Source organism: Leopardus geoffroyi, chromosome A3 (assembly GCF_018350155.1).
Source record: "Leopardus geoffroyi isolate Oge1 chromosome A3, O.geoffroyi_Oge1_pat1.0, whole genome shotgun sequence".
NCBI lineage: Eukaryota > Metazoa > Chordata > Mammalia > Carnivora > Felidae > Leopardus > Leopardus geoffroyi.
This window is the reverse complement of record NC_059336.1, coordinates 117,124,410-117,136,429: the sequence shown is the minus strand read 5'-3', so window position 1 is coordinate 117,136,429 and position 12,020 is coordinate 117,124,410. Positions and strand designations below refer to the sequence as shown.

The 12,020-nt window shown below is 51.0% G+C and overlaps 1 protein-coding gene across 3 annotated transcripts in view; it reads left to right on the top strand.

The window, feature by feature from the left end:
- Positions 1 to 8,907, top strand: part of TOGARAM2 (TOG array regulator of axonemal microtubules 2) — a 69,633-nt gene extending 60,726 nt beyond the window's left edge. For 2 of the 3 annotated variants that reach the window (XM_045447284.1, XM_045447285.1), the window contains exons 22-23: positions 3,620 to 3,706; positions 8,415 to 8,907. In XM_045447284.1, the coding sequence (XP_045303240.1) occupies positions 3,620 to 3,706; positions 8,415 to 8,671 (344 nt within the window). In that variant the 3' untranslated portion in view covers positions 8,672 to 8,907. The remainder of the gene's footprint in view (positions 1 to 3,619; positions 3,707 to 8,414) is intronic. The other variant, XR_006703699.1, reaches the window with a different exon arrangement.
- Positions 8,908 to 12,020: the final 3,113 nt, after the last annotated feature.

Below are 12,020 nucleotides of genomic sequence, written 5' to 3'. Positions count from 1 at the left end.
TTTCCCTTGTTAGAGATTGTAAGGTAAACACGATTTAGATTTTGCTTCTTTAACTATCCAGTATTCCATGCTATCATGCAGTGTTCCTACTTAAAAATAAGAAGTTTTGGGGCTCCTGGGTGGCGCAGTCGGTTAAGCGTCCGACTTCAGCCAGGTCACGATCTCGCAGTCCGGGAGTTCGAGCCCCGTGTCAGGCTCTGGGCTGATGGCTCAGAGCCTGGAGCCTGTTTCCAATTCTGTGTCTCCCTCTCTCTCTGCCCCTCCCCCGTTCATGCTCTGTCTCTCTCTGTCCCAAAAATAAATAAACGTTGAAAAAAAAAAAAACTTAAGAAGTTTACTTTCCATCACGTAAAAGTCATACTTATTAATTATTGAGAAAATGGAAAATATAAAGCATTTGAAAGGAAAAAACCCTTCACCTTTAGTCTCAGTTTCTCAGAAGAGACAGTTATTTAAAAAAAAATGTTTAAATTTTATTTTGGGGGTGGAGGGCAGAGAGAGAGGGAGAGAGAATCCCAAGCAGGCTCCACACTGTCAGCACAGGGCCTGACACGGGGCCTGACGCAGGGCTCAAGCTCATGGTTTGTGACATCCTAACCTGAGCTGAAATCAAGAGTCGGATGCTTAACTGACTGAACCATCCTAGGCACCCCTGGAAGAGACCATTATTAACATTTGGCTTTTTTCATTTTAGATTTTTTTCCTGTGCAGAGTCACGTGCATGACTCTTGTGCAGAGTCACGATCATATTACACATTTAAATTTGCATCCAGCTTAAAAAAAAAAAAAAAAGAAGCAGAGCGTGAGCATTTGCATATGATTACACACTGGAGTCACTTTTAACAGGTCTGTCACATGCTGGACCACATCTTGTGTTTTTCTGTTTAAATGGATCATTCCCACTTTTGCTGCAATGAACGCACCTAGCTTGGGTGGCTGTGTGGCATGTCATGATTCATGGAGTCCTGTGCTTATTGTTGGGAGTCCAGTTTGACTCCAGTTTCTTTGCTGTCACTGTCTATGCTACCATACTTTCTGTGCTTTAAAAAAAGTTCTCTGGCTCCCCAGTAGCCTGAGGAGGATGTGGCCTGGTGCGCTTAGGGCTTAGCTGCATGGGACAGGTGCAAGGCCCCGGAGACCTCCGCCCCCTTGCAGGGAGGGAAGGCGAGGCCCAGGGAGGACGGGGATGTGGCCTGCCAGCCTGTAGCTGTTTTCCCTACGCTGCATGGCTCTGTTTGCTCTTCGTCCAGGCAGTGCCAAGGCCAGCTGTGGCAGCTGTGGCTCCTTTGTGGTGCAGAACAGGAGCCTGTGAAGAGCTCCGGCTAATGGAACATGGATTTTTTTTTAAGGGTTTGGAAGTTAGATTCCAGCCTCTTAATGGTCTCTCCACCATTCAGATTGCTGGGCTTTTGGAACATTCTCAGGTAATAAGAGTAACACTAGCAGTAATAGCTGAGTACTTACATAGTAATTATATGCCCAGGGCAATATCCTAAGTATCATAACACGACAGCGGCTCTAAGAGGAAGATGTTATCCTCCTTTTATAGGTGAATAAACTGAAGTGTAGGAGGTTTTGTCCAGTGTTAATATAGAGAAACGTGGAAGAGCCAGGATTCGGTCCAGGCGACCTGAACCCAGAGCTCACACCCTTCACCATATATTTTCCTGCCTCTCAATAAACCTGGGTGGTGAGCCATCACTACAAAAGCAGACAGAGGAAGAGAGGCCATCTACTCGGGGTGTGGTGCTCTGGGGTTTATAAACCAGTTCGGGCATGCTTAATGTCTCTGCTTGAACACTTTCTGTGGTCCTAGAGCATTTATTGAGCACCTGTTGTGTGCCAGGCACATGGGAGCATTATCTGTCACAGATGTCTGTCGGATGTGCATTTTCTAGTATCCCCCGAGTTCTTTACCTGTCTCTGGCTCTGGGAGGCCATGTCAGCCACCAGGAGCGGGGAGGTCTGGCTGTGTCCAGAAAACGTCCTGAACTGAGTTTTGTTGGGGGAGAGCAAGGAGGCAGAAGTCCTTGTCGTTGGAGGTGAGCTCATGGTTAAAGGTGGGAGTGGGACAAATAGAAGCACCTGGAAAAAACAATGCAGATGACATTGATATAAAAACCTATGCTTACACGACTACAGATTGACCAAGTGGCCCTGAGACTGCTTCTCGCTAACTGCAATGTTCTAGAGGTTGGCATCTCTTTTATTTCCCAGAACAAATGATTTTAAAGACTCTTGCCTTATGGATGGAGCTTTTGCAAGCAGCAGGGATATGCGTGATGTTCACGTGTACATCTCCTCCTCTGTACCCCTTCCAGCTCTCAGGAGGGGAGCTAGGAAATGGGAATGAGCTCTTAGCTAGAATTGTCGCCTGACGGGAAAAGCGAAGCTGTGCACATCCAGGGGGATGCTGAGGTATTTAAGGAACTCAGGGAAGGTGGAGCTTGTCTGGAAAGACTTCCTGCGGTGGGTCTCTAATCTCTGTCCCCTGCTAAGAGAAATCTGGCACCTTGAGTGGGTCAGCCCCTAGGATCCCAGGACCTACTTTCTGGGGGCACCTGTGGTGACACCCACATAGACCTCTGTGACAGGTGTAGGCGGGCCCTGCAGCCACACCCCCGAAGAGCGTGTTTTGTTGTTCGCACTGCCTCCCATGGGGTTATCCTGGGACTGCCGTGGTTGTGCACTGTTGGAAGCTGGGTATGCGGGAGCGATGTTAGCCCGCCTTTCTCAGGTGAAGGGCTACTTTCCTCACCCTGTGTGTCTTTGTGAGGAGTGCAGGACTTCAAGTTTTAATAGTGTGAGAAGCCAGGAGACGTCAGCCAGAATGGGGAAGAATGAGCAGTGTCTACATTCAGCACCTGTGGGATCTTTAGAAATACGTTCAAAGAATGCCAGAGGGCTTCTTTATCCCAAAGCAGCCCCCCTGCAGCTGCCTGTGCTTTCACCATCAGTGGTTCATTCTAATAAACACTCTTTCAACGGCCAGACGGGGAAGTACCCAGTCCTCAGTCCCCACCATGAGTGTGGCTGGGTAGCAGCGAGAGCTGGTTCCGGGGGCTGGGTGTGGGGTGCTGGGATGATTTAAAAAAAAGAAAAAAAAGGTTAAAAAATCCCTCTTTCCCCTAAACCTCCTGAAAAGTGGGTTGGGCATGTGGAGGATAAACTCTGCTGTCTGTACAAGGATGCCATCTGGGCCTGGGTCTCACACAGGGAGGTTATAGATAAACTATTGAGAGCTAATACATGCCGGTCCTCGCACATTCCCTCCTCTGACCCAACCAGAGTAAGCCAGATGCTTCTGCTGCTGACGGGGTGACCAACATCCTGGTTTGCCCGGGACTGGGGCAACCCTCTTTTGCCCCCAAACTCAATTTTAAGGAAGCACAGATAATAGGAACCGTATCTGTGGGAGTCCATGAAGCCTCTTTGGGAGCCAGTGTAACTAACGATGCCAGGTCGTTCACTCTTCCCCGGACACTCCGTTGCGACTTGGACATTTAACTCAGTTCCCCAACGGGCCTCTTTCCCTAGGTAGGTGTTGCAGGGACCTGGAACTGAATAGCACTGAACCAGCCACAGCTCCACGGCCACTGACCCTCTCCTTCTCTTTCAGACAAGCTTTGCCTCCTACAAGCGTTTGCTGGGCAGGTGCGCTTCCTGAGTGGCCGTGCAGTGCTTGATGTCACAGAACGTCTGTCTGGTGAGCGTCCCCAAAGCTCCTCACCCTAGCCTTCCAGTCCATCTCTGTTCTTCTCTCCCGGCATGTAGAACCACCCACTATCTTAGACCCCCAAATAATCAAATAATCCTCGCAGATCTTTAAAAAAAACTTGATAATCTGCTTTTTATAAATAATTCCCACCTTATCCAAAGGTAATCTTCATTTTTGACCACAATGGGGCAGGTTTGTACATAAACAAAGTAGCTTTTAAGAAACTATTATGGGGGCACCTGGGTGGCTCGGTTGGTTAAGCATCTGACTTCGGCTCAGGTCATGATCTCACAGCTTGTGGGTTCAAGCCCTGCATCGGGGTCTGTGCTGACAGCTCGGAGCCTGGAGCCTGCTTCAGATTCTGTCTCCCTCTCCCTCTGCCCCTCCCCCACTCTCACTGTGTCTCTCTCAAAAATAAACGTTAAAAAATTAAAAAAGAAAAGAAAATATTATGCATTTCTTCTTTGCAAACAGGACGTCCACTAAGCCATAGGGTACCTTTGTGTGAATCAGAAAAAAACAAAAAACAAAAAAACCACCTCTTCTGGGTAGATCTTGCCTCCCAGCTACGTGGCTTGGTCAGCGGCAACACTGTTGTGAGAATTAGCGTTGTCTCTTTTTGGGCACGCACAGGCTGGGAAGCAGAGCACAGGCTAGATTTCAACCGTCCTTGATGCCTGCGCCAGGTGCCCGGGGGCTGCACTACGTGGGATTTGGGGACTTGGCGGGCGTCTGCTCTGCTGTGTTCAAGCTTTGGCCGAGGAGAGCTTTGCTCCCAGGCGGTGTCTTCTTTGAGTCTGCCGTCTCCAGTGATTCTGTTCCAGGTCTGAAACCTCCGGTGATGCGGGAGGAGTCAGCACGGGGAGGACCTAGGCTTTGTGGTTGTACCGACCTGTTTGCCACGTGCCGATTCTGCTCTTGGGCAGGTTATTTAACTTGGTTTTATGATCTTCCGTGCTTACCAAAAGCCTCCCCTACCTTCTTGGGAAGGAGGCAGAAGGGCTCTGTTCTCCAGACCTCTGAGCGCCCAACCTCTACAATGTAGACAGGCTGTGCTACCCCCGTGCTTGAGTCGTTGTGTGGGTTGTCTTCAGGACAGTGTCGAGGCTCCCTGGAGTGGCCTTCCAGGCTCTCCCCTCCCCCTCCCCCTCCCCCAGTTACACGCACTGGATCATCCATTCCTCCTAACAACCTCGTAAAGAGGCTGTGGGTGCCATGATTATCCCTTTTGTAGAAGTAAGGAAAGTGGAGCTCGGAAAGGTTGAGTGCCCAAGGTCCCTTGGTGAGCAATCTGGGCTTTGTCCCCAGGAGCCTGGCCACAGAGCCTCTATGCTGTGCTGTGCTGTCTCTCCCTGAGTGTCCTCCCTGAGTGGCACCAGCATGCCACCGGCCTTGCTGGGGCTGATCTCCCATCCTCTGCCCTGTCCTGCCCACATGCGGCTCCTGTCCTGCAGAGAGAGCCCTTCTCCACCCTCTTCCTCCACCTGGGTGGTGCTGGCCTGGTTCTGGCATCAACTTCTGTGTCCCCTTCCTCCCTACCCCCCTGCTTGAGTTTCGTGAGCCTCTCAGGAGCATGTCCCCCCCCCCTACCCTGTGCCAGCCTCAGTCCGCACTGGGGGTGCTCAGCGCACATTGCCTGGCTGAGGATGTCATTCAACTCCTCCACAGCCCTGTCCTGCTCTTGGCCTTGCCTCTGTGCCCTGGTTCAGCCCTTTTAGTGTCCCTGGAGTGGACCCTTGGCTTCCACCCAGGTGATAGGCCTTCTCCAAGCAAAGTAGGGCCGGGGGCTAAATGCAGCCACGGTGTTATGTTGCTGGTGCCCAGGAGCCCCCTAACTGAGACCACCTGGGTGCCAGACAAGGAACCCTTTTCTGTTGCTCAACATCAACATTCTCTGGGTGAAACCCTTACCTGTCCTTGTATGAGTGATATATGGGCCCCGGAGGTGGATGGCTACCTCACTTTAGATCCTCCATTTAACTGTAAATACTTTCCATCTGTCTCCAAGAGACCTCAAAAGCAAGAGTTTCTACGTAGCTCTCCCGTTAAGTCGGGCCCAGCCAGGAACAGAGAAGAAAATTTCAATTGGCACAAGGTGTGGACTAATAATAGCACAGCTTAACAGGAGTAAATCTTTTGCTAATTACTTCAGCTGCCTTTTAAGCTCAAAATTTAGTGGGGTTTTCTTCCCCGTGATGACTCCCAGAAGGGCCATCACTGCCTCTGCCCGCTTGAGAGGCCCACCACCATCAGCCAGGTGACCTCCACCTTCTGTGCCCGGGGAACGTGGGTCTGACTGCAGAAGTGAGCTTCCTGGGCCCAGCTGTGAAGGCCTCGCTGCTGGGAGGGAGAGAGGTCAGGTGTGAGTGCAGCCTGCCGGGGGCCGCGGCCGAGTGATGCGGGGCAGGTTAGGGGCTGGTGAGCCCCTCACCCTTGGGTGGGCACAGGGGAGCCCTACCTGCACCTGGTTCTTGGGATAGCTGTCTCCTCGGTTTGCAGGTGAGATCCCGTGGAGGTCTAAAAAAGACTCTGAGTTATACTTGTTCAGTATAACTTGCCTCCCCCCACCTTAGGGCTGCCCCCGTGGCTTTCCTGTTAACTGTGGCCTCCTTCTCAGTCTGTCTCTGGCTTTGAGGGCTGTCTCCAGCTCCCACCTCTCTGCCCCACTTAATGAGGCTGCTCACCCCCAACATGGCTGGCTTGACTCACTGGGTGCCGTCCTGCCTTGCCTGGGAATGAGGACTGCCTTTCTTTCTGAGGGCTCTGTGACCTTGGGGAGCCCCTGAGAGGTCCCACAGTGTGGGGTGCAGGAGCCCTGGGGGTGTGGCCTGAAAGCCAACGTACATGCTCCATGGGAAATGGCATGGCTCAAGTGCCAGGCCGAGCTGAGGGGGCCAGCTCATCCTCTCTGGTCCCCTGTTGTCCGAGGCTTGCTCCGGAGTCAGAGGGGCCCCGTGGGAAATATCCTGGGGGGTCGGATGATGTTAAGCTGGTGAAGGAAGGACAAACTGAGGTTTCACTAAAAATGAAACAAAACACACCAGCCTCTGAACTGAAGAATTCCAGGAGGATGGGGACAGTGGGGGGTGAAGAGCATGAGCCGTGGAGTTGAGGCGGGCTTGGCCTTTGCCCTCCGCCCTTGTTAGCCACGTGGCCTTGGGCAGGTTCCTTGACCCCTGAGTGTTGGCTTCCTCCTCTGCAGGATGGGCTGGTGTCCTGCCTCTTGAGGTGCTGTGAGAACAATGGAGTCATGCTGCAAAGCTCTGACCCCCAGACTCAGGACTGAGGCAGTGTTAGGTTCCTGGGTGTGTGTTGGCCCAGGGAACCTTCCAGTTGCTTTGCTCCATAAATAAGTAAAGTGCTTCTCTCGGCATTGTTTGCCCTCACCAGCCCTTCTCCTCGGCGGGATGACAGGCGGACCGCGCTGTGTAGAGCAAGCATTGTTAGAACCGATGCACTCAGGGTAATGGTGGCCGTGGCTGACGGCTGGAGCAGTGGCTCTGAAGTGACTTGGGGTAGCTCTTGAGGTGGTCTCGACCCCGGCATTTACTCTGACAGAGGGCTTGCTGGCAGGGGTAGCCTGCTTCTTGGATTTCTGGGGATTAAAAAGGGTAGAGAGGCTGGGATAACCCGATTTCAGGGGTTCGTCACTGAATCATGGGTCTGTGCAGAGCTTGATGGTTGAAAAGCACGTTCAGGCCTCCCGGATTACTGCTGGTCTTATTGTGAGGTTTGGTGTCCAGACACTGGGGAGGCCACACTGGGCTTATCTCCTGCTGCCTGTTTCATTTTTCAGAATGCTTCATTTGAGAGAGTGTTGGTTTTCCTCCCTGGTACAAGTTTTTGTTCGTGTGAAGTCACATAGGTGGGAATGTGGATTAAAGTAACACTAGTCCTAGCTACTCTTTGTCACCTGCCTACCTACCTGGGCACCTCACGTACATGTATTATCTAAGCTCTAACAGTCCTAAGAGTTTGGTTCAGGATGATTATCCTTAGATTAGGGAACAGCCTCAGAACGGTTAGGTGGCTTTCTCAAGTCATACAGCTAGTAAATAGCAGAGGCAGTTTTGCAGTCCGGCCCTGTCTGCCTCCTTCTTCTCCCCTGGGCTGCAGGGACCAGTGATGACTGTCATGGGCTGTGAGCACTTTTGTTTTTATATACTCATTCCTCCATTAAAAAAAAAAGTTAAAAATTTTATATTACAACTGATTGGTATAAACATGAATATAAATCAGGCTGGATATCTTCATATTTTTTTTTCTCTGGATTTTAAAGAAATAAGAACAGGGGCGCCTGGGTGGCGCAGTCGGTTGGGCGTCCGACTTCAGCCAGGTCACGATCTCGCGGTCCGTGGGTTCGAGCCCCGCGTCGGGCTCTGGGCTGATGGCTCAGAGCCTGGAGCCTGTTTCCGATTCTGTGTCTCCCTCTCTTTCTGCCCCTCCCCCGTTCATGCTCTGTCTCTCTCTGTCCCCAAAATAAATAAACGTTGAAAAAAAAAAAAAAAATAAGAACATTTCCAGGGCCCCTCCACGTGTCCCGAGCCCTCGGTCGTGTGTCTGATGGACTAGTTGGCCCTTCTGGGCTGCCTGCCCTTTGGGGGATAGAACTGGTGTCCCAAGAGAGGGCAGGGAAACAGAGAGAGAGAGAGAGCAAGCCTGCCTTGAGTAACTCTCCCTCTTTTCTGCCCAACAGTGCTGGTGGCCTCTGTTTACCCCCAGAAGCCCCAGGCCGTGGAGCGTCAGGTCCTTCCGGTCCTCTGGTATTTCCTGAACAACATGACGGGGAACGGTGTCCTGCCTGGGCATGGCGGGAACGTCCGCGTGGCGGTGTGCCGGCTGTCCAGGGGCCTCCAGGAACAGATGGGCTCCCGGCTGCGGCACCTGGCTGCTGGCCAGCCAAAGCAAGTCCTCAAAATGCTCCAGGAACTGTTAGACACAGAATCCCGGTGAGGCAGCCCCAGCCAACGTCACCGACAGAGGGGTGGCATCTGACAGCAAGACAACTGGCAGCTCGTGCCCCTTTCGCCTGGGTTACAGACGGATCTGAAATGGGCAGTCATTATTTTTTATCTTACTTGATTTTTATGATGGAACAGTCTCCCGGCCGACTTTCTCTTAGAGTTCCAGATGCACATAGTATATTTTGAAGTAGGAATAAAGGAATTATTTATTTTTCTAAGGCTTTATTATCGTGTGCTTTTTTAACCTCAGGGAATTTTTCAATAACTAGGCTTGTGACAAAGAAAACAAGACAACAGCAAAATCAGCTGCAGATGACATCGAAACGAAGAGATGGGGAGAAAAAGGGTAGCACAGACCCCTGCGCTGCAGACCCTTTTGGCCACGGCCCCCTATCTGTGACAGACCGGACAAGCCCTCCTGAACCCAGAGACCCTGAGTTGGCCATTTAAACCCAGTCCGTTTGTTATAAGCCTGATTTGAGGTGAGTAGGGCAAACATCTCCAGGGTCATCCTGATCCTGTGGGAGGCTTCCTTTTTTTTTTTTTTTTTTCTTTTTTTAAGTTTATTTATTTTGAGAGAGAGAGAGAGAAAGGGTATAAGTGGGGGAGGGGCAGAGAGAGAGGGAAAGAGAGAATCCCAAGCAGGCCCTGCATTGTCAGCACAGAGCCTGATGTGGGGCTCAAACCCATGAACCGTGAGATCATGACCTGAGCTGATATCATCAAGAGTGGGACACTTAACCGACTGAGCCACCCAGGTGCCCCTCTGTGGGAATCTTCTAATAGATCTGTCCAGCTTCTCAAAAGGCAGGGGGAGTTTGACATTTGCATTACTAAAAGCCTTCTCTGCAAGATGGCATTCTGACTAGTTCTGCAGAGGGTCAGATGATGTTTCACACTCAAAATACCATAAATGAAAGCACTTGGCCAAGCATAAAGCTACATGATGTGCAGATGTCGTGTGGGAGCTCTGAAATTACATGGGTTCCTCCACTGGGGGCTGGATCGGGAAGCTGGAGGGGTGTGTTGGGTACAGGATGTGCCAGAACACAAGCTGAGAGAAAGTGTTGCCCACTGAGGGAGCAGCCAGGGAAATGGGGTCCTGCAAGGAGAGAGGGACGTCTGGGGCTGGGGCCCTAGACGCAGTGAGAGTGGCTTTGCCTTGCCTGGGGCCACTGGCAGGTTGGCAATACTGTGACCAGGAGGAATTAGAGCTCAGGTCATTACCTCAAACACACGTATAAGGTGTGAGCTGAAGGGGCAGCATCCCATCCCAGCCAAGGAACCCAGCCAGACCCACAGCAACACTCTGGGCAGATCCAGATGGCTGAGGCCCTGAGGCCCCAGCCTCCTGCCTGCAAGTTTTCTGGCAGGCCCCAGAGGTGGACCCCGTCCAGTGTCACCCACCTCAAGGCATAATATCGGTTCTACATCATGGTTCCAAGCCTCTCCCAAGGGGAATGGCCCAGAGCTGGCTGGGCAGCCCTGAATCAACTCACTTATATATTTCCATGTTCATGGGTAAACCTGAGAAAGCCACTTTTTCATCTTGCCTGTGTGGCCAGATACAGCAAGGCCGGCTCCTACCCCCCCAATGCTCTAGGGTGAGGTTGGGTATGGTACAATCATCCCGGGACTTGCTTTTAATATGTGGCTTAAGTGTGACTTTAAGTAATTCTAGCCCCAGCAGGAGCTGCTTCTCGCTAATTGTGACCCCAGCAGGGGCTTCCCAGCAGCCACTTCCCTGGCTGATTCTGACTAAAGCAGGTTAAAGGCTTGCTGGACAGGGAGTCATGAAAGATGCCCAAGAGGCTGATTTTTAAACATTTTAAAGTTTTACACAATTTAATTAATTGTGTTTGCTTGGAATCTGAGCAGACTCTTTGGGTTTGGTCAGAAGACTGACATTTTCTGCTTGCCAAGATCCTAGAACCTGTAGGAGCCCAAGGATGTAGAGTCTGGCAGGGACTTTGAAGGCGGAAATTAAGCTCAAAGGCATCGTTCTCTCTTCCCGCTTCGAGGTCCTGTTTTCCAAGGACGTCTTCAAAATGGAAGCCTCCCATTCCCTGTGCTCTGTATCCACCCTCCCGGGTGGAGAGTTTAAAATAACTGAGAACCACTGAAAAGCAACAAATAACTGCAAGGTTCTATTTTCCTCCACTCAATTTTAACTTTAGATCGAGTCTCTGGGCAGCTGGGCTCTGTGGGCAATGCCCCTGACCCAACCCCACTGGGGACAGCCTGGGTGGTTCTCTCAGGGCCTTAGGAAATTTCAGCCTCCAAAGGTTTCCCACATCATTACTCCTTAAAATTTTTTAAATTTCATTTAAAAAATAATTTTTTTAATGTCTATCTTTGAGAGAGAGAGAGAGGGGCAGTGGGGAGGGGCAGAGAGAGAGGGAGACACAGAATCTGAAGCAGGCTCCAGGCTCTGAGCTGTCAGCACAGAGCCTGACTTGGGGCTTGAACTCACAAGCCACAGGATCATGACCTGAGCTGAAGTTGGATGCTCAACCAACTGAGCCACCCAGGCACCCCTCCCACGTCATTACTTTTAAAACAGGGAAGACAGCATATTAGCCTCGGTCTGTCGGGAGGGCGTGCGGGAAGGAGGCCCTAAAGGATGGTCAGTGGTGGGAAATGAAGATTGAGAGCCACCCCATTCTTTGCTTGGCTGTGTGTGCAGGAACCCTACCTCCTGAAGATGTGCTTGCGGTGGGAATATAGCTTCTAGTTATGCAAGGGCCCCTGTCTCCCTCCAGTGTAAGAATTAAGGACTATACTTGACTTGTATCTGCTTAGGACTTTCTGGGACTTTAGGAAAAGCTGCCTACAGGCCCTGCTTCTCATCTTGTTTTCTCTTCCTGATTGATGTTGGCATCCCACCGCTAGGGATTTTGATTCACTTGGTATGGGGTGGGGCCCAGGGCACAGTCTTTTCTTTCTTTTTCTCCCCCTCGGCTTTATTAGGATTTAATGGACATATAACATTGTGTGAGTTTAAGGTGTACAATGTGTTGATTCGATACATTTATACATTGCAAAGTGATTACCTAACACTTCCATCCCATGGCATAACTACTGTTTCTTTTTTGTGTTGAGATGTATTCTCTTAGCAGCATTCAAGTATATGATAGAGAATAAGTAGCTATAATCACCATGCTGTTCATTAGGTCTGGAGAATTTGTTAATCTTGCAACTAGAAGTTTGTATGCTTTGATTACCACCCCCCCCCCACCGGCCGCAACCACGTCCTCCTGTGGAGCAGCTGGGCTGGAGAAGCAGTGCCTAAGTGCCTGCTCCCAGCCTGGCTCAGTCCCTCCAGTGAGGACAGCATT